Source organism: Bidens hawaiensis, unplaced genomic scaffold, assembly GCF_021521415.1.
Source record: "Bidens hawaiensis isolate Kalapana, Puna unplaced genomic scaffold, B.hawaiensis_p1.1 tig00026852_1, whole genome shotgun sequence".
NCBI classification, from domain to species: domain Eukaryota; kingdom Viridiplantae; phylum Streptophyta; class Magnoliopsida; order Asterales; family Asteraceae; genus Bidens; species Bidens hawaiensis.
The window spans coordinates 8,047-30,662 of record NW_027494325.1 but is presented as its reverse complement, the minus strand read 5'-3'; the positions used below and the strand labels follow the sequence as shown (position 1 = coordinate 30,662).

At 34.6% G+C, this 22,616-nt stretch overlaps 1 protein-coding gene across 1 annotated transcript; it reads left to right on the top strand.

Annotated features, from left to right (window-relative positions):
- The first annotated feature begins 4,496 nt into the window (after positions 1-4,496).
- On the top strand, positions 4,497-14,122 carry LOC143574145 (protein SENSITIVE TO UV 2-like). The gene is made up of 12 exons (XM_077058846.1): positions 4,497-4,643; positions 9,779-9,817; positions 9,898-9,974; positions 10,088-10,134; positions 10,347-10,657; positions 11,646-11,714; positions 11,868-11,950; positions 12,218-12,457; positions 12,552-12,658; positions 13,279-13,436; positions 13,698-13,894; positions 14,017-14,122. Exons 1-11 carry the CDS (start codon positions 4,497-4,499, stop codon positions 13,887-13,889), a joined length of 1,470 nt encoding a protein of 489 aa, XP_076914961.1. The 3' UTR covers positions 13,890-13,894; positions 14,017-14,122.
- The last annotated feature ends 8,494 nt before the right edge of the window (positions 14,123-22,616 follow it).

Here is a 22,616-nt window from a genome sequence, read left to right as displayed (position 1 = left end):
GTTGATTTTCTAAAAAATAGAATTGAGATCAAGACATGATCCAATAACGGTACAAGAAGAGAATGCGCCTAACATGACTTTTCGAACTCGCTAGGGACATTACGAGTTTGTGATAGTGCGTTTTGGCATGACCAATGCACTAGTTGTCTTCATGGACATCATGAATCAAGCATGTCGACCAACACTAAATATATTTTTCATTGACTCTATCTATGAATTATGGTCTATTTACCTACAAGAAGGAGCATGCTCAACATCTTCATACTATTCTTATTGCATTGCAAAAAGGAGAAGTTATACACGTTATTTTTTTTCAAATGTGCGTTTGTATTCGGGAAACATAAATTTTTGGCAATGCTCTGAAAGTAAAAGGCATTCTAAACATTGAAGGGAAGATTGACAAAAACTGGTTCTAGAATCACTTGAAGGAGCATAAGAAATTGTGGTATATTTTGATGCCTCAAGAGTCAAGACTTGGGTTAGGAAGTCTCTTAAACAAAAAGGAATGTCAGTAGCCTATACTGCGTGTCATCTAAAGAGAGATAATATGAAATGTTAAGCCATGACCTAATGTTAATCTCGTCATCTTCATAGTAAAGAATCTAAAACACAAGATGATAATAAAACAAGTTCAATTATTGAACTAGAATGACTAAGGAACTAAGAATTACACTCGATGAACATGGATTTTAAGGACTGGTAAAGTCTAAAAAATGGTTCTTGACGAGACACCAAAGTCAAGTCCATTTATTTGGGTGCTACGAAACTGTGTGACATGACCTATAGAATAATTATTAGTGGTCTGGCATGAAGAGAGACATCACGAAGTATGTGGAAAATGCCATGCATGCCTACAAATAAAGGTTGAACATAAAGGACCCTATGTTAAGTTACAACCATTTAGGATGATCATATGGAAATAGGAATACATAATCATGTACTAAGTAGCAAAACCTAGCAAAGACCATCCTAAATAAATAATACTAGATGGTAATAAGTAATAGTATGAAAACTAGTGTAATTTTTAACCATTAAGGAAATGTGTATCTTAAAGAAGATGGATGAGCTATTTATGAAAGAAACGGTCTCAAAACACATGGTGCATGTGTCTATAATATTGAGATACTATTGGTACCTCCAGATTCAATAGGAAGTTCCCAGAAAAATTAGGCATTAAATTGTTAGACAGTACAACTTATCGTTCACAAATGATGATCCAAATATGAGAGCGATTCAAGATCCTGCACATGCTAAGGGCATGTATTGTTGACTTAGGGAGTAGCGTTCCGATCTACCAACATATGAATTTCTATATGGACGGAAATATAAAACACCAATTTGTTGTGATGGAATTGGTTCGAAAGAACTTGGCAGTAACAAGATTGTTAAAGTTACTATAGAAAAGATCAAATAGATAAGAGCTCGAGTAGAACAAATCACTTGGGATAGACAAAAGTGGTACAAAAAAAGGAGGAAAACAAGTCGAATTTTCAGTGGGAGATTCTGTGTTGTTAAACATGTCTCCATCAAAGGGAATAATTAGAATCATGAAGCAAGACAACTTAAACGCATGATTCTAGACCCATTTTAAGAACCTTCCTTGAGTAGTAAATGTAGCATATTGTTAGACGTATTAGACAAATTAAAGTTCTACAAGCCTAATTGCCTAGAAGGACCAGACATGAGAACTAGAATTCGATGACGTCTAATATTTTAGTAAACAAGAAATTTCGAGGACGAAATTTTTATAAGGTGGAGAGATTTGTAACATCATGTTTTATGGTAAAAATAAAAATATATGAACCTCATATTATATATACATATATATATATAGGGTAAAGATTCTATGAGAACCCTTTTCAAATTAAGAACTTTGAGAACCATTTTGGACCACTAAAAACATCTTTAAAAAAAATAATAAAACAAAAAATAACAAAAATTTAAAAAAAGTAAAAAATCAAAATTCTTATATTTCATTCCGGATTCATTAAAAAAAAGTCGTGTTATAAACATATGTATAATTTTAATTAATCTTTAGTTACGTAATATACGCATATGTACAGTATCATTTATATTAAATTATACATATGTGTATACAAAAATTATGTAAATGTAAATATATGTATATATTATACATATGTGTATATAATTTGGCTAAACCGAGTTTTTTTTTTATGAAACCGGGATGTTAAAATAAGAATTTTGGTTTTTTTCCTTTTTTCTTTTTTGTGTTTTTTTTATTTTATGATTTTTTTTATTTTTGGGATTTTTGTGGTCCAAAATAGTTCTCATAGTTCTCAATTTCAAAAAAGTTATTTCATGATCCTTATCCTATATATATATATATATATATATATAGAGAGAGAGAGAGAGAGAGTAATTGAAAAGTAAAATGACTATTTCAAATATAAGTTATCTAGATGAATATTTAGTGTTATGAGAGAACCGAGCGCTACCAAATATATTATATTTGGCTCTACTTCATTTTTAATGAAACTTAGGTCGAAACAAAGGGAAAAACGAATTCGTCCTAACGGTATATTTGTAATTTTATAAATCGTTGTATTTTGAGAGTTTTAAAAGAAAAAACGAGATTTGAGCAAAATTATTAATAATAATAATAATAATATGAATAATAATTATAATAATAAGTTACTGTAATAACTTTTGAGGGAAACTTGCTGGCCACGTTTTACTTTTTTTTTTAACTGCAAATTTCAATAGAAGAAAACCCCAACCCCTCCTACCGAGGAGCTAGCAAGGCCTGGGAAAACAAACATCCAAAAATATTACATAGACAAACATTTCCATTTAGCCCAATCTATATCTATACAACGTGATCTATGTTTTATCCACAAATAACTTAACACCTTAATTTCTCCAATCACTTTGTCAATCCTTATGGGATTTTCTTCAAAGATCAACTCGTTTCGAGCTCTCCAAAGACACCAGCAGGAGACCATTACTATAGACCGTACCATGCTCCTCTTGTGGTCAATCATCGGAACTTTCTTATGAACACTAAGAATGTCTTGAACCGAACCGGCATCAAACTGCGGGATATTGCACCACCTGCTAATGTAACTCCAAATCACTGAAGCAACATAACAATCTGTCAATAAATGATCAGTTGTTTCCCCTGCAGCCAAGCAACAATTATAAACGTTAGGCCCGAAAAAAATCTTTCTTTTTATAAGATTGTCTCTTGTTGGAAGGCGATTGAGAAGAGCTCTCCAAACCACGATATTAACCTTTAAAGGAACTCAATTATTCCAATCCAACATACTCCTACTTAGTGAAGAATCAGCTCAATACAACAACTTTTTCATCGAAGCAACCGTAAAACATCCCGACCCATCTTCTCCCCATCTCCATTTATCCTCTTCCCCATTAAGTCTATAATAATAAAGTTTCTTCAATAATTCCATCAATTCCTCCACAACTACACCATAACAAGGCTGGGCTTTCCAGTTCCAATTTAGACTTATCACCTCGTTCGAATCAATACACCTATCCGCCACACAACACGTCTTAACCCTCTCTAGAATAAGCAGATTAGGGAACCACTTCCTTAACGGAACTTCATCCAACCAGTTGTCTAACCAAAATTTAATTTTTTTCCCGTTACCCACTTCACCTTTAATCATTCTCGACAACGAAACTTGGGAAACTTCAAGAGTTTTATCAATGCTCATTATCTTGCTCCACGTCCCGCTTAGTTTTTGTTATGTGGGATCTCCAGGCAAGATCGTGAAGAATAATGCAGAGACGTAACCACCTACTTCCATAGACTTCCTTCTTCCACTTTGAACCTCCACCACCATTTAGACAATAGAGAAATATCAGAATTTCTAAGCGCACTCAACCCAGCCCACCATATTTTTTTTCAGTTAATACCTTGTCCCACGAGACCCATTTAATCTTAGATTTATCTTCAGTCCCCCCCCCCCCTACAAGAATTTTCTTCTTTTCGCCTCTAAGATCTCCAAGGTCTTGACCGGAGCTTTATAGAGAGAAAAATAGTAATTTGGAAAAGTCTCAAGAACAGACTTCAAAAGCGTTAACCCCCAACCCCCCCCCCCCCCATTGAGAGGGAGTGTGCTTTCAAGTCCGCGAGCCTTTTTATCAAAAACCTCAACAACCAGCTGCCAATTGTTTCGATTATTCATATTTGCACCCACTTTTATCCCTAGGTACAAGAATGGAAGCTCTCCCACTTTACAGTGAAGTAACTCCGCCATCATCTTTACTTGATGATTATTAACTTCAACACCAAATAAAAAAGACTTTTGGAAATTTATGTTCAAACCTGAGAGCATTTTAAAAACCCTCAATAACCGACCCAAATCTCTTATATTATTTTCTAACCATTCTCCAACAATGAGAGCATCATCTGCGTAAAGTAAGTGAGTCAATAGAGGGCCATCATTAGGTAATTGAAATCCTTTAAAGACACCAGTCCCACAACCATTTTTGTAAGCACCGAAAGTGCCTCCATGGCTAAAATGAAAAGAAACGGAGATATTGGATCACTTTGGCGGATACCTCTCGCATATTTGAATTCAAAAGTTTGCGAACCATTGAATAAGATGGAAGATCAAGCAGAAGATATTACCCCGTTTATCCACCTTCTCCACTTTGTTGTAAATCCCATGTTTTCCATAATATTATCTAGAAAATTCCAATTGAGATGATCATACGCCTTTTCGAAGTCAACCTTAAGAAGGAGGCCCAAATATTTCTTCTTCCTCCACCACGTAATAATCTGATTAATTATAAGGGGGGCATCCAAGATTGATCTATTACTTAAAAATGCCGACTGAGGGTTTGAAATGACCGAACTTAACACTGAACTTAACAAGTTTTACTTCATATTTTGTTATTATCTATATTTATTATTTTATTTGAGAAAATTAATAACCGAGGCAGTTAACTATGATATAAATAATACTATTCACTTCGTATTATTATCTATACTATATATAATGCATGAGTGAAGGACCTCTTAAATTTTAAGAGGTACAAACACTATTGCATAAATTACAATCTTTAATGCATACAAATTTGAAAATGTAGGGGTAATATAGTATTTTAGACATCATGTACGGTTAACAATATTTAGTTTTAAAAATATTTACAATTATGATCCTTTAACTTCAACAAAACTTTGTTAATTTATCAAGTAGTTACAAATAAACTCCATTGACTTTACCCATTTATTTGGCATATTCATTTAAAATTTTTATTTCTTCTATATATTTTAATATATTATGCTTTAAAAAACCCGGAATTTACCATTGCAACGTGCTTAATTTTGCCGACGTTTCAATGTAAATTTTATTTTATTTTGAAGTATTTATGATAATGTATAAGTCAATTAAGCATAAGAGTACAACTCAAATATGCACTTATAAACCTCAAATATAATTACAAATTTAACCCCTCATTTATATTCAACTTTTGTGAGTTTAATTAATAATTATCCTTCCACCCCCTTAAATTTACCCATACATTCATCTATATTTTCTTTTTTCTTTGTTTTTCTTTTATATATTTGAAAATATAAATTTTAATATATTTCAACCTTACAATCACGACGCATTTATTTTTGTTGACGTTTCGATGTAAGGATTACCAAATGTATATATGTACATGGAATAAAATAAAATGATTTCGTGTCACTTTATAAGAAGTATAAATTTTGGTGAGTTTCGATCATTTTTTTAAGTATTTTTTGTTGATTTTGTTCAACGATCAAGGACTTTGATAAGTCAAAACGCGTTCGAGTTATCACGGGTTGCAAGCCAAACGAGTTGGCTATGGGTGGACATTAAATTTTTGGTTGTTTATGAAGATTGCAAACACGAGTATTAGGAAAGTTGATTTTAGGGGCTGATCTGGATCTACGACGTAAGTAGTGGGGTTGTGGAAACCCCCCCCCCCCCTGAACAATGAACCCCATGGGAAAAAAATTCTTGATTCGTCACTGGTTGATGTTTCATATACAAATACAATGAAAGTTATTAAGCCACTTTTCCGAGTTTTATTGTCTACTACGTTCTTAAAAGAGGTACCCATATGTATTATTGTATTTTATGCTATCTTGATTAAAAGGTTTTTGAGAATTCAACTATTTTTATATTTATTTATAAATTTCAACACAATAGCTAAGCCTCACTCAATTGGTCTATAAAAAAATGTATATTTGATTATATGTTCAAAAATGAATATGTTTTTTTAATCATTTGTTAATATTGGTTTGCTATTTGTTATCTATGTGATATGAACATTACATGTCTTGTAACTACCAAAAATCGTTTAAACATATTGTCATCGCCGCAGCATCGCGCGGGTTTACCGCAATTTACGTACAACAACTCAATTTCCCCACTAGAGCAATCAAGTAAGTTTCCTTTTCTTTCTTTCTTTTTATTTGTTTAATATTTTGTTCACCGATTAACTTTAATAAAATAAATATTTATATCCATAATACTTGAAGTAAATAGGGACATCGGGGTAACTAATAGGTAGAAATTATACCCCTTTTAATATTTTAATAACAAAGAAATCTAATGACTTGAGGATAGCAACCCATTATAGTAGAATGTACGGTCTTAACATAACCTGTCTAGTATGTGTGCAGCTGGCTTTGTGGTATGGTATGACCGCTTTGGTCATAAATGGTTAAGATAAAATGTAAATGATTGGGTATGGTTGTTGAACCATAAAATATCTAGACTTGAATAGTTCACACTAACTGAAGAAAGTTTGTTCAGGTGAGTTACTTAAAGTATTATCAAAACTCTCACACATGCTCATGAAACTGTTTGGACTGTGATTGATCTTGTATTTGCATGACGAATATGGTGTGGCACCCAAGGTGTTATATATATATATATATATTATAATGATCATTATATTTTCCCGAGGGGATATGCACTTGATACAGCAGTAGACGTGCGTAAAGTCTGTATGTGCGAATATATAATGTTGACCCGGCTTTAATGTGAAGCGGGCGGGTTATAATTATGGCATGGCATGCAATGCGCTCCTACTTGATCAATAAATTTGCTTTACTATCAGTTTATTAAATATGTCGGTTTATGTGACTCACTAGCTTTGTGCTGACGTGTTTTTACCCGGGCATGTATTATAGGTTGATAAACAAGGACATGGAGATTAGCTGCTACAAGTTGGAAGGGTTTAGATGTTTTATCCTGTTACCATTACATTTTCTAGTAAGTGTAATAGTTAGACATGTAACTAATATTTTAGTTTTTATATAAGATTATGGTTTCGCTGTAAGTCTGTGCTGACTGTCACTGTAAGTACCCTGTCCTGGGTGGGGTGTACATACAACTTGTTTTAAAACAATTAAATAAAGAGTTGAACGAGAGTTCGGTTTCGGTTCGGTCCCTGACTCGGTATGAGACTGAGGATGGTTACCACATATCCAATACCATTGAAATATTAAAATAAACTTAGAAATGATAATACTCAAGTCTTATATACAACATGTTAATAATAAAACATTTAAACGAAAGTTCGGTTTTGGTTCGGTCCTTGACTCGGAATTAAATCGAGGATGGTTACCACATACCCAAATACCATTGAACTATAAAAATGATTTGGAATCTAAAATAATTAGAAACTAAACAATATTAATAGGCTTAAACAAATTAAAGTGTTAACAAAGACTATAATAGCCCTCCATGTAGCCTTGCCTTATAATAAAAATAACACCTAATCCGACCATGGCCGGAGAATGGAATGCCAAGGAAACAAAGGGGAATATATTTTAAACAAACTATAATAACAAACTTTAATTACCAAGAATTAGTTAGAATCAAAGATTAGCTTTAGTTTGACATTGAGAAGTCAAACTATCAAGAGTTTGAAAGATGAATCTTAGAACTTAGATGGGGAGTGTTTGATGTGAATGAGCAACCAACAATGGATGGATTGGCCTTGTTTTTATAGGAGAAAACTAAGGTTTATCCATAATGTCACTATCAAGGGATTTGAATGCATTTTGATTGGTTTAGAGGGTCAAACAAGGTATAATACAACCATGGGCGGATCTACGTACAACGGTGCGGGTTCACGGGAACCCACTGAGTTTCGGATTTTATATATAATACATATATAAAATATGAGAGTGAACCCATATATATTTTGTGAGTGAACCCATAGACAAATTTCATCTTTGGTTGAGTGGTAATCAGCTTGCATTAACAACCCTCGAACCAGGGTTCAAATCTCTGTTTGGTGGTTTTTGTGTTATTTTTTTTAATGTTAATTAGTTAAGGTCTATACCCTATGCTCACGTCTCACGACATCGCAAGTCGTAACAGAACATACAGCATAGCCAAACCGTTCAGCACCATCAACCCCCAACACAGCCACCATCGCCCTTCACCGCGCCGTCTTCCTTTGACCCTTCATTCCTTAACGGTAGTTTTTACTTATACACAGGGCATTTTCTTTAACTTTCTTTAATTAGTCTTAATAATTTACGGTGCCAGTTCTCCCTACACTATCACACCTCACTGGTTCAAACAAATTAGCATTTGCTCAAGTTTCTTTTGCAAATTGTCATGGAGGCACACTAATCACTTAAGCAAGCCCACTACCAGAACCAAGATAGCCATGATCTCGAGCTAAAAAAGCCCGCGTCTTCACAACCGTTACTTGATATTTAGAATGAACGAATGATTTTGTTGAAATTTGTTAACTGAATTAGACAATTAGTGATGTTCATTATTTTGCTCACCAAGTTGAAGTTCTTGTTATGGTTCTTGCAACCAAACATCATTATATTTTTGAAGGAGTATTGGAATTAATAAATGCTGGTGCATCTTGCAAATAAATAGATTTGATAAAAGAAAGATTGAAATAGACTTGCAAACGAATAGATTTGACCATCGTATTTGTATTATGTGTTTTTTAATTTCTAATGACGATATTTATTTTTTGTTATTGTATCGTTTTTATATTATGCGATAAACCTTAACCGATCCGAATTGCTAAACCAACCCAAATAGTGAACCCACTGGAAAAAAATTCTTGGATCCGCCACTGAATACAACCAAAAACGAGCTAGTGCATCTGCAGGTGGGTGGCCGCCACCTGTGACCGCCATGCCCTTCATGGCTGCGCGGCGTGGCGCCCACTTGGGGGGGGGGTGTTGGTTTTCAGCTTTGGTTCTTTGGCGAGTTTAGTCCCTAAAGTTCGTTTTAAGTCGTTTTTAGCCATAAAATCGTGTTTTAAATTACCGAAAAGGACGTTCCGTTTTCCAACAAGGGTATAAAACATAAAACCACTATTTTTACGAAAATGCCACTTTACAGTTTCTCCAATTAGTTTTGGTATTGTTGAAAGGGAGATGATCCTAGGTCTTGAAGCTGTTGGTTAGCCCCAAGCGGGATAATGAGAGAAGAGAAGAAAAGATGATGTTGGAAGATATCGACTTCTGGGAAAAAAGCCGTCGAAATCTGTTCTTCATCTTCAAACCCTCTTCCTCTTCCTCTTCCTCTTCCTCTTCCTCTTACTACTACCCAACAACCATTACAGCCATCACCATTCTTATGTTCTTCTTCCTCCCCCTTGTACGAGTCATTCTCCTCCTAAACAGTTTTCTTCTCAGATACCACCCAATGAACAACAGCAAGAGATTAATCGATTGAAGGTTTCCTTCTTTTTTTCACTTTTATTATTATTATTATTAAGTTCAGAGGCTTAATTTCTTATTATTTGTTTTTCTTTTTTGCATTTTCAGGATGAATTGGGAAGACTGTCCAAAGTGCTTGCTAATCTGGTATGCCTACTTTTTTATGCTTAACAACAATCATTCTTGTTTTCACAACTTTTTTTTAATGCTTGCTTTTCCACTTTTAGGAACAAGAGTGTTCCCAACTTAGAGAAAACAACCAAAGCCATCTTAAACCGGTTCTTCCGCTAAACAACTCAACTTTGTCAGTAATATATATATATATATATTTCCCTGCAATGCTTTGTCTGATAATATATGTATCATGTTGTGTAAAATGGCATTTTTGTATTTTATTTACTCTTGTTAATGTGGCAGGAAATATAAAGATCCTCCTATTCAAGACCCTTCTCTGGGGCCTAAAGGTAATTTTTTATTTTGTGTGACTAATGTTTATCTGTAAAACTTGTGATTTATAAAATGTATAATGTTGTGAGGTGGCAGTTCTGACCCATTTCCTCTCGAATATCCGTTTAAAGTTCAATTTATGTTTTTATTACTAATGGTTTCAGGTCAACTTAGACCAACCAATTTTGTCTTTTAATTATCTTTGGGGTCCTAATTTGGTTTGTTTTAGGTGTAATCCCATGCAAGGCGGTGGGTGTTCAGACTGATGGGCATGCCGTATCAACTGATACGACAATAAAGAAGAATTCATCAGTTTCAAGAAAGTTGGTAGGCATATGGGAACCACAAAATGACCAAATTCCAAGAACCAACCTTGTTTCCAAGTTATTTGTGGCTTGTGAAGCAGATTTACAGGTCCTATTTGGATTCTTAGGTTTGAACATACCATCTAAAAAGACCACAACTAAGGTGGTTCCAAGTAATTGCATTCAGTCTTCCGAAGCTGCCAAAGTGTCTCATCTCTACTTAACTTTAACAAAGGTAGCTATTGGATTACACTTATTAATCTTCTTGCTGTTAAAAGATTATTTAGATTTCATGCTCTCACAGTATTCTTTATAAATTTCTGTAAACATCTCATTTGTTAACTATACAATTTTGCATCTTATTTTGATTTTATAATTCTTTTTTTTTGTGTGTTCTTTATTAGTACTACGCAAATTGAAGTTTTCTAGTTTAATGGCTTCTGATTTTTTTGTTATGATTTTTTGTTAGTGAAGTCAGTTTGGGATTTCTGGTACAGTCTTAAATATTGTTTCAAGCAAGTAACTTTTAATGCATTTTCGCAGTGTTTATATTAACTTTTGAATTTGATAACTTTCAAGTTTTTAAAAAGATTCAATAAGTTGGTGCATATCTTGATTTTTTTGTTGACGTTTTTTGAAAAAGGTAAGATCCGGTGAATCGGAAGCAGTTTATTAAGGATAATTTTTTTTTTCTTCGGAACAGGCATATCAATATGCGTGGATATGACCTTTTCTTTCACTTTTCGTTCCTATGTTAATAGGGCTGGGACTTCTTTACTTAAGCAGCCATATTATTATCAGCTATTATAGGTCTTGTTGTCTTAGAAACTAGTTACGGAGAACTTTACTTAAAATGTCTCCAAAGTTGCCTGCAGAAAGTTATCTAGAATAACATGAAATATATCAGTTTTGAATGAATGCATCACGCATGTCAGAGTATTATTATTTGTTTCGTATTAGTACTGTTACATAGTAATTTATGTTCCATATAAGCCTCACACATAGTCTGTGACATCACTTAGGGCTGTATGCATTTTCTGGGTTGAACTTGATAATATTTGCTGTTCATCAGCATATCTGCAACAGTTGCCTTACTCTGCATTGATTATATGCGATTTTGCATGAGTACTCGTATTGTTTTATATTCTTTAGTGAAGTATGAGCATGTAACATGTTACTGTTAAAGTATTTAATTGAGAAACTGACAATTAATACTTGTGCAGATTGGTTATGATTCAGGAAAATTGGGCGATTTATTAGAAGCATTGGTTGATCTCTGCGGTCTTCAAAATGTGAGTTTGTAGTATACTTGTTAAAATGTACCAGTATTGAAATTTTTGTTATCATATGCTTACAAAAGTGTATTTCTGTTAGACATAAAGCTTTTCTCACTGTTATTCTCTTTTCTTGTTCTTATCATAACAGTTGAAGTTTTTGTTTCACAGGTTATGATTGTTTACAGATCTCTTTGCGTTCTGCATGTGGTTTTGAAACACATTTTGAATATGGAAAACAATTTAAGCTGCAGGTATATTCCATTATTCCCTCCAACTCAATAAATTGGTTATCTTATGTTTTTTGTTTTTATTGTTCTCTTCATCTCTTTACATACTGCTCTAAGTCTTATGTACTTAAATTAAAGGTACTTTGTATTATTTCTCAGTTATAACCCTACTTTTCTTATTTGCTTTTTTAATAAAAACTGTTTTAAGATTGTAGTTTGTTATTTTCTGTGGGTCGTGGTGCTCTCCGCCTTATGAACTTTGATTTGATCTTTCCAGTGTACTGTGCTCAGGGACACTGTCATTATTAATGACCCTTCCACTTCTAATCCAAGGTTGTTGACGGGTGCTAAGAACAAGGGCAACTCTAGGAATGAATCGCAGCCTTTGATTTCTAGTTTCAAGTGGTTTTCGCTTTTTCAAACGATGCATGAAGTTGCCACTAGACAGTGTGAAGAAAGTATAAAAGTGGAGGCTGTTTCTATCATGAATATTCTTCTTTTGAGAACCGATGCTTATACGGAAAGGGCAATGTAAATTCAATAGCCACTTATGCTTTTTGGCCTCAAATATTTTATTATACTCTTTCTGAACTAAGTTTGTTTTGTAAATTCTACTTTAAGGTAGGTATGGAGAGGTGTCAATCTTTCAAAGTCTTTCTCAGCTGTTAAAAAAAGAAGCCGGGGTTGACGTGAAAAAGGAAGCTGTACATCTTCTCTACCTTCTGTTAAATTGTAAGTTAATCTCATTTTAGTCCTACAAAATTCCATCAAGTTTTGTTTAGCAAACGTTACTTTCAAATTCCTAGATCTTTTTCTGGGTTCTAAATTGAATTTATGTTATTGGGAATCAGTTTCTTTCATAGTGAATTGGTCGTATATGAGCCCGTTGATTTAGTAGCTGGTATTTTAATGTGAACTATAGTTGAAACTAGTGTTGTAAAAGTTGGATTCCAAGGCCGACTTATTGGTCCTCGGACCCCTACCTTGGAGACTTTCTTCAAGTTTTGGATTAGTCGGAGTCGGTCAAAAGTCGGCTAGGTTACCTTTTTGACGTGAATTATGCTTATTTTAACATATATATAATGTCCAAAGAGTGAGTACTCCCAACTCCCCAGTCGGCCGCCTAGTGACTTTTGCAACCTTGGTTGAAACCGCACCTTTCTAGTATATATTGGTGGCATCATCTTGTTCTCACTAGATAATTCGTATATAGGAAGGTAGCCAACTTAATTTGTCAAATAAAGACTTTTTAACCGCCTCGGTTTTCTAGTGCTTGAAAATATTACATGTTTTCCTTTCAAGTAAAGACCTTTTTATCAGCAATTGAAGTTGTTTTAACTTTTCTTGTGAAGGTCCAAAGTTATTGGTGATGTTCTGTTCCTCTTCTAATGAGGAGGGAACAAGTGGTGAAGTTTCAAGAAATGGTCATACATTTGAAGGATTGGGTTCGGTACTAGACGGTTTAGCTGATTGTTTAGCTTGTCATCGTAATGGTGCATTCACAAACTCGGTATGTTATGTTCATCCTTTCTACTTATAGAACTTTAGTCTCGTAACAAGTCGAATCTGACTAATTTTTTCAGGCGGGTTTTTAATAAAGTTGTTATATATAGTTCAGTCTAATATTTTAAACACATCTAAGATTAGGAATTTGATTTACCTGATCTAATTTACCTTAAACAAACTCTATAATCAAATCAAGACTATGATTTCATTTAAGACAATCTTTGCCCAAAAAAAACATTTGAATACCTTGGTTTTAAATATCCAGGTCTTAAAACTCCAACGGAATACCATCATTCTGCTGGCCTTTTTAGCATCCTCTGGGAGAAGCGGCTTTGAAATTTTGTTGGGACGTAATCTTTCGAGAAGGACCAACTTTCTTTACTTAATTTTGCAAGTTATGGCATCTGAAATTGATACAGAGACATCTGAGTGTATTCAGCTTCCCGAAGACATCTGAGAAAGGTAATCTAGTTTTAGTATCTTTTATAGAACTGATGATACGATTGTGTGGTCATTTAAACATTACATAATCCGTTTTAAAACACACATCCATTCCCGTTCATGTTTTGTTTTCGTTTGTGCAGAACATTACTCATACGGGAAGCACTTATTCTTCTGAACAGACTTGTGTTAAATTCTCAATACTCAGACACCAGTTCTACGGGTGCTAACAAACAGACGAGACATGGCAATCTTGACAATTGACATTAGAGTGTTTACTTTCTTAGGAGACAGCTATATAGCATGATAACAATGCAACATTGGGGCATTGGTTGGTTGTAGCACAAAATGGTCGTATAAAGATATGATGAAGGAAGATAATTTTGGGTTGAGTTTGTTCTTTTTTGCTTGTATGGCAATTGCATCAATGTAATTTTTTTTAGTAGTAAACTTGTGGGGCCCATCAGTATTGTATCCATCACTGCCTAGACGTGCACAAAAAAACCGGTTCCGGAACCTAACTGGTGGAACCGAACCGGAACCGGTTCCAGTTCCAACCCGGTTGGAACAATACCCGGTTTGGGTATTTTTGTACCCGAAAATCGTACCCGGTTCTCCTATTTGTATGTCAGTACCAGTTCCAACCCGGTTCTTAATTGGAACCGGTTCGGTTCGTACCCGGAAAAACCGGTTCCGACGGGTTTTTTTTGAAGGGTCAAACAAAAGTCAAACTAGCCGTTGGAACCGGTTCCAATGGTAATATAGCCGTTGGAACCGGTTTTTTTAGACACCAATTAGCCGTTGGAACCGGTTCCAACGGTAATATAGCCGTTGGAACCGGTTTTTGAGACAATAGATCCGTTGGAACCGGTTCCAACGGTAATATAGCCGTTGGAACTGGTTTTTGATGCCCAAACCTATATATAACTTGTTTCCATTAAAAACTAACTATTACAAACCTATATATAACTTGTTTCCTATATTTAAAAACTAACTATTACAAACATTATTAAAACATAAACGATACTAAACATAACAACTAAAACATAAAAAACAAAGTCCGTCGTTTTAATCCGGGAATACTTATTTTTGGGTTGTAGAGCCGAACGACTCTCCCACTTCCGTTTGTTTAGCTTCCAATCTTCTTTTCTCTCGACAATACTTATTCGTATGTTTTCGTAATGTCGAGTTGGACCCTGCTTTAAGAAACTTCGAGCAATATTTGCAACGTGCCAACTCATGTGAGTCGGTCATGAGACACAAATCGTAATGAACCCAAACATCGGGGCATCTTGTTGTTTCGATCACCATAACAACGTCATCATTGGTTGCCATTTGTTGTCGGTTTAAGGTTAATTGTGGTTTGGAGTGTGTTTTATAGTTTTGGAAGTGGTTTAACAAGTAAACAAACAAACCTTGCTATTTATAGTAAGAAAATAACCTATTTATAGTTAAAAAACCGGTTCCAACGGTCAAAAACGGCTATATAGCCGTTGGAACCGGTTCCTAACGGCTCTAATATTTAAATTTCAAAAAAAACCGGTGGAACCGGTTTTTACGTAAAAACCGGTTCCGGTTCATACCCTACCCGGTTCTTAAAAGTTCGCATATCTGGGCATCGGTTTGGGTCGGGAACCGAACCGGTTCTTGATTGGAACCGGTGCCATTTTACAACCCGGTGTGAAAAAACCGGTTTGGAACCGGTTCGGGTTTTCCATTTGAACCCGATTTGTGCACCTCTATCACTGCCCCACTTTTTGAAGGTTAAGTTGTATTATGTATATTTTTTTCTTGACGGCCACTTTTATCATTTTTTTCCCTTTAGGAAACAAATTGACTTATCACATGACGATTCAGTTTTTTTAAGAATTGTATTACATAAGTCTTGTTTGCATTGACCAATTGTGTACAGTTAAACTTACAATTGAACTCATTAATTTTAAAAGCTTAAACAACATAGATAGTGTTGGTGTTTGTACGTAACAGGTTTGGTCGGCTTAACTGTTAGGCAATAAAGTTAAAAAAAAAACATGTTAGATCCATATAAAGAGAAACTAAACAAATAACCGAATATTGGATTTTAATAATTTCAGCTTTGATCTATTGAACTATGCTAAACCAAACTTAAGAAATATTTTTTGACGGTCCCAACTTTTCAACCTATTTTCCTCCGATAATCCCAAGATAACAAAAGACTAACCCCGTTAGTTTTTTTATGAGGCGCTTGCGTAAATGATTACTTGAAAAACTTGTTTTCTTATTACTAAGAAAAATAATAATACACACACGTATATCGCACCCCACCACCGCTGCATCACAACCGTCTGCCTCCACTCTAAAATAGCCACCATCCGGTTACCACCACTATCAGATCACCACCATCAGACGTCGATTCTCCCCTAATCGCAAGTGTTTGGTGCCATTTTTTGTCAAAATCGATGGACTCGAAAAGAGCAAATCAGGAAGACACGGTAGACAATTTTTTTGTCAACCCTTGGATCCTCCATGTTATTTTTTGCTTATTTGTAAAAGTTGTCTACTACTACTACTGCCGCTACCCCCCCCCCTTCGTGCCGCCGCCGCCATCACTACCACTACCACCACCACCACTACTTATAAAAAACTCCTAAAGAATTTTTTTTAATTAAAAAATAAAAAAATATTTTCAAATGTCTGTTTTCCATTCTTCTTATATTTTGTTACTCTTCACTGGAGAAAAATAAAAAAAGACGTTGTAACGCACATACGTATTACTATGCGATATAGTTGTATTACACATGTGTATTACTATGGATTTTTATGTTCAGTAGTGTTTAATTGTATATATTTAATATTTGTGCATTGTATATGTGTATTAGTGTTGTGTGATACAAAAAATACTAAAAAAATAAAAGTCGATGTAGTGCACATGTGCATTAATGTTGTGTTACATATACGTACTAATGCGTATTCGATGTGTGTATTAGTCTTTATTGCATATATACAATAATGTGTATCAAATATGTGCAATAGTTTTGTATATATGCAATACAACACTCTTGCATATATGCAATGTACACTATCACACATGTGCACTATACCGACGAGAGTTTTTTTTTTTTTTTTTTTTTTTGGAACAATATCAAAATATAAGAATACTGAAAAAAAAAGTATAGTAAGTTTTATAAAAAATGTTACAAATATTTCTTTAGTTGATTTTAAATTTTCTCTTTAAACAGAGTTTTCATATAAACAGTTATATAGTGTTATTAGGCAATTTAATAAACAACTTACCAAGTGCACTGTTATGTACATATGCAGTTTCGTATCGATCATTCATTTGGTTGTTGGAGTGGTTTATTCTTTTGGTAGGTGGACCCCTGGTCACCTAAATGTGTTGTAAGTTTCAATTTGACATGCTAGATATAAAATATAACCCAAGATCGATGTATTTATATTGTGTAGCCCATTGACTCAAACCAAAAGGTAGTCAAGTATCTAACTTGTTGTGGTTTATATTGTGTAGCCCATTGACTCAAACCTTATGAAGCTTCTTATTCATGTGGCCTTTTGCCATGCTCTAGGCCATGTTATCAGTACTATATTGTTTCGAGCTATTGCTCTTTCACTCACCTACACAATCAAAGGTTATCTAACTACATCAACATTTATGAACAATCTTTTAAGTTGTTTCTCAATAAGTGACTCATTTGTTATGAGTAGCCCTTGAACCATTCTTAAAGGTTGCTGATTCTCAACTTATTCAAGGTTGCAGGTAGTTTAAAAGGACTATCCAAACCTTTGAGTATATGCTACGTGCTTGTGTCTTAGATTTTGGAGGAAGTTGGGATGATCTGGCAAAATTCTCTTACAACAATAGCTACCATTCTAGTATAGGTATGCCGCCATATGAAATGTTATACGATAGACGTTGTAGAACTCCGGTATGTTGGGGAGAAATTGGTCAGAAGGAACTTAGAAGTTTAGAAGTTGTGCAAGAAACCTCTTCAAGGTTTGATCAAATCAAGGCAAGAATGAAAGCTGCTCAGGATCGTCAAAAGTCATACGCGGACAAGCGGCGACGACTGACTGAGTTTAACGTTGGTGACAACGTGATGCTTAAGGTCTAGCCTTGGAAGGGAATTACTCATTTCAGGAAGAGAGGAAAGTTGAGTCCAAGGTACATTGGACTGTTCAAGATCATAGATCGTGTGGGTGAAGTGGCTTACAATCTTGATTTACCTGATGAACTGGAAGGAATTCACTATACTTTCATGTTTCTCATTTGATGAAGTGTCTAGCAGATGACACGTCCCTCGTGCTATTAGAGGGCATCGAAGTTGATGAACAGTTAAACTATATCGAACAACCCGTGGAAATAGTTGACAACAAGAAGAAACAGCTTCGTCACAAAGTTATTCCTTTGGTGAAAGTAATATGGAAACATCGTAAAGGATCGGATGCCACTTGGGAAGTGGAAGAAGAGATACGCAAGTTTTACCTAGATTTGTTTAAGCAATAGTTGTTAGGTTTCGGGGACAAAACCTCTTTTAAGTAGGGTAGACTTGTAACATCCAGCATTTGAAAATAATAAATAAGGAAAGTTATTATAAGTTTTTGCATTTTATCGTTGACTTTTAAATAATATAATAATAAAACGGGTGGTAGACCTAAAATAGATGAACTAAATTAATATGGAGTTAGTAAGCTAACGGGCTTAAGGTATAAATATACCTTGGAACCCTTAAACCTTATCCACTCTTCATTTGAAAATACACATAAAAAAACACACACATCTTGAATCTAAGAATTTGCAAGAACAAGTCCAACCCGATCCAAATAGCAAGAAAACGTTCAAGATCTAATTCGTTTTAAGGTACGTTTTAAGATATAGTTCGTTTAAGTTCGGCTCATTTAATAATCATCTAGATCTAACGAAATCGGGTTCCTTTATAATCCGAAACAAAAGTTTCAAACTAGAATCTAACCAAGTTAAATCTTGGATTATGTTAATAATTATAATAATAAGAATAATAATAATAATAAAAAATAGCAGCATCCGTGGTTAATAATAATAATAATAATAATAATAATAATAATAATAGAGTTATGGTAGCCGTATAAAAAGAAAATAGAAAAAGAGAAACAAAGGAAAAGAAAAAAAAGAGAAGAAATTCTTATATACAACTATACAAGTAACAACAAAAGAAAGAGTATATAAATATGTTGGATGGATATATTAATGTGACACCCCGTAAAAAAAGGTTATTATTCGTATGGTTACAAATAGTAATTAAATTGAAACAGTCATGATAGGCTTAATTATGAGTAATTAGGTCGTCATGCGCATCTAGAAGTTGACTTTTTCAAATGTCTTGTATTGGTAATCGTTAGAGTATTAGCTGGTCACACAACAGTCTGTCTGACACATACGAAAGTTGGTGATAAAATAATTAATACGAGAAAAGAATTAAGCAAAAGACATGATAATACATAAAAATTAATTCCATGTAAGTCAAATAATATTTACATCCGAACATACATATTTTACTTTGCGACGACTCATAAAATTTACACCGATGTATATACATTGCGAGTAATAAACGTGTATGAGTAAGTAATTTATACATTAATGAGCTAGTGTTCGATTATATATATATATATATAAAAAGACATCGAACGAGACCGACTTGCGTGTATATATATATAAATATTTATGCAGAAACGAACCTTCGCACCGACACCCAGCCAAACCCAAACCTCACTCGTTTTCACCTAACCAACACTTCAAATTTCTTATAAAAAAAGAGGGAAACAAAATTATTTTAACCATCAAAATATTATCATACTCATGAACCTAGGAGACAAGAAACTACTCAACCATGCCTTCTTTCAGGCTATGCGTACTGGGCGAGAAATTGAGGCGAAAAGGGGCGATTTTTGTGGAGCACACCGCCCCTCTGGGAGAAGTTGGTGCGGGGGCGGGATGTTTTTGTCGCCGGAAGGGGGGAAATATATTATTATTTTATGCATATGTGTGTGTTATGTGTTATATATATATATATATATATATATATATATATATATATATATATATAGCCCCTACACCATTACACCCTAAAAACAAATTTCTATCCTTTGCTGACTAGGCGCCACACGACGCAAAACGCCCCATTTTGTAGCCCCCCCACTACGCATATCGTCAGTGTTGCTTACTCCACCAACCATACCTTGATGTCCTATGCGATTTTCTTATTCAAACAAAATCTTTCATCCACCTTCACTTTATAAATTATTAGATAACTCATGATCCTTATAATTGGTCCTAGACTCATTTTATATCACATTCCATTTTCAAAGAAAGATAAAATACTAGATATTACTCAAGCCCCCTTTGAAGCTCACGGCTCTTATCACACATCACATGTTCAGCCATTTCATCATCCAACGAGTTAGCTACAAATATGAACAACATGCTAGGAGTTTTGGGTGAAGTTTTGAGCTACTTTGGAAGCCTAGAAACATCAACTAGTCCTCTTTTCTTTCTAAACCTAGCATTTGTAAGTTAAACCCTTCTTAAAATCGATGTTTTATAAAGCTTATATATCATTCATGGCCTTAAACACCCAACAAGTAATAGTAAAGGGAAATTGGTTTTTAATAATCTTAACTTTCATGTATTAATAATCCCTACTTAAGAAATTGTCTGTGATAGTCCCAACTTGTAAACTATTTTCTTCCACCGATCCTTTACTAACTGGGGCCTAACTCCGTTAGTTTATGGTGACGTGGCAGGTGTCGTGGATGCATACGTGTTTTAAAAAAAGACAGCTGGGATCCTATGTGTCTGATTACAAGTAAATTTAACCAGAAACAAAAACACAAAAACAAAAACCAGAAAATTTTCAATCAACTCCTGATTTCTCAATCCCTCTCAAACGAATCGATGATTCACTCCCTAATATGTCAATCTCTCTTCACAATCGTTTCATTCAAGCCCTAATATATCAATCTCTCTTTACTCTGATCAGAAGTTGCTAAGGTTAGAATTTGATCATCTTTCTTACTTTGAGTTAGCTGATTATGTCAAGGAAATTGGTTCATACAAACCTAAAGATTTCCATATTAATACCTGGTGATGGAGGGTTGAAGCATTTGGTTAATGATAAAGATGTGATTGACATGGGGAATACATTCCAGTGATGTTCTTGATTTATACATTCAGCAGGGACCTATTAGTAAACCTCAAGCTCAACCCCTTAAACCTAAAGCCCAGCCCAGCCCAATATGCAACCCACTAAACCCTACTTCTAGCTCTCCCAGGTACACTAAATCTACTACTCAAAAGAGGAGTGCAACTACCAGTTCCAACTGCAACTAGAATACTTGCAGGTGAATCAATAAGAGATCTTGAAAAAAAATTATAAGGAGGGTTCATTTGGAGATGCTTCTGATAAGAAGGGTTCTAGTTTAGAGGGTGATGATACAAATAACTCTGAAGATGAATTATATAGTTGTGAATCTGGTGAGGATGATTCAAGTTCTGATGGCCATGATTTAAATCTTGATGATGAGGTTATCAGTTGTGGATCAGACAGGGATGATGATGAGTGGATAGAGTCAGTTGCTACCATACAGAAAGTGAACAAGGAAGATGCTGAATCTAATTTTTTTTTTGCTCGATCTATGTCTAGTAAAAAAGAAAACTATTGGTGAAGACGGTAGTAATTTAGAAGGGGGTGGTAATTTAGAAGCACACAGTAGTTATGAGGACTCTGATGGTGATGTTAAGATACCTGGTGAGAGTGAAGATGATGACATTCTAGGGAAGAAGTATGGTGCTGATGTTCCAGTAGTAGATGAGCAGATTAAATGGAAGAAATTTATTTGGATTGTTGGAACAAGGTTCCCAACAAGGGATGCATTTAAAGAGGCTGTTAGAAAGTATGCAATTGCAAATGGTAAGAATCTTTGCATTTTAGTGAGTGATAAGAATAGACAAGGGCGCGTTGGTGTAAACTGTGTTAAAGGGTGTCCTTTCCATATTTACTGCTCTTTTCATAAGGTGAAAGGTTGTTTTATGGTTAAAAAGGCAACAAACAAGCACAATTGTCAAAGGAATATGACTAAGAACATACCGTTGACTGCTCAGTTTATAGCAAATGACTTCTTGCAAGTGTTTAAATCTAAGCCACAATGGACTACTAAAGAGATCCAACAAGCAGTTAAAGAGAAGTACAAGGTATTGATAACTAACTGGTTAGCATACAACGCCAAAAGGTGTGCACAGAATAAACTTTATGGTTCAATGAAGGATCACTACAACAAACTAGGTTCATATTTGGAAGCTTTAAGGGTAGAAAATCCAAGTTCCACATTTGAGTTGTTAACCGTGCCACCAGGATTCCTTAATGAAGACTCAACTTCAATGTGTGAAACTTTTTTGAGACTATTTGTGTGTTTTGATGGGGTGAAGAAGGGTTTTTTGGCAGGATGTAGAAAGGTTTTATGTTTAGATGGATGCTTTCTTAAAACTTTTCTTGGAGGTATGTTGTTAGGTGCCATTGGAAGGGATGGAAATAACCAAATGTTCCCCTTAGCCTGGGCTGTAGTTGAGGGTGAAAACAATGATAGTTGGGAATGGTTTATGGAAGAGTTAAGAAAGTGTTAGGAAATAAATGATGGTGGGAAGGGCAGGACAGTAATTTTTGATCAACAGAAGGTATGCCATTGGTTACATTTATGTTTTGTTACATATTGTTTT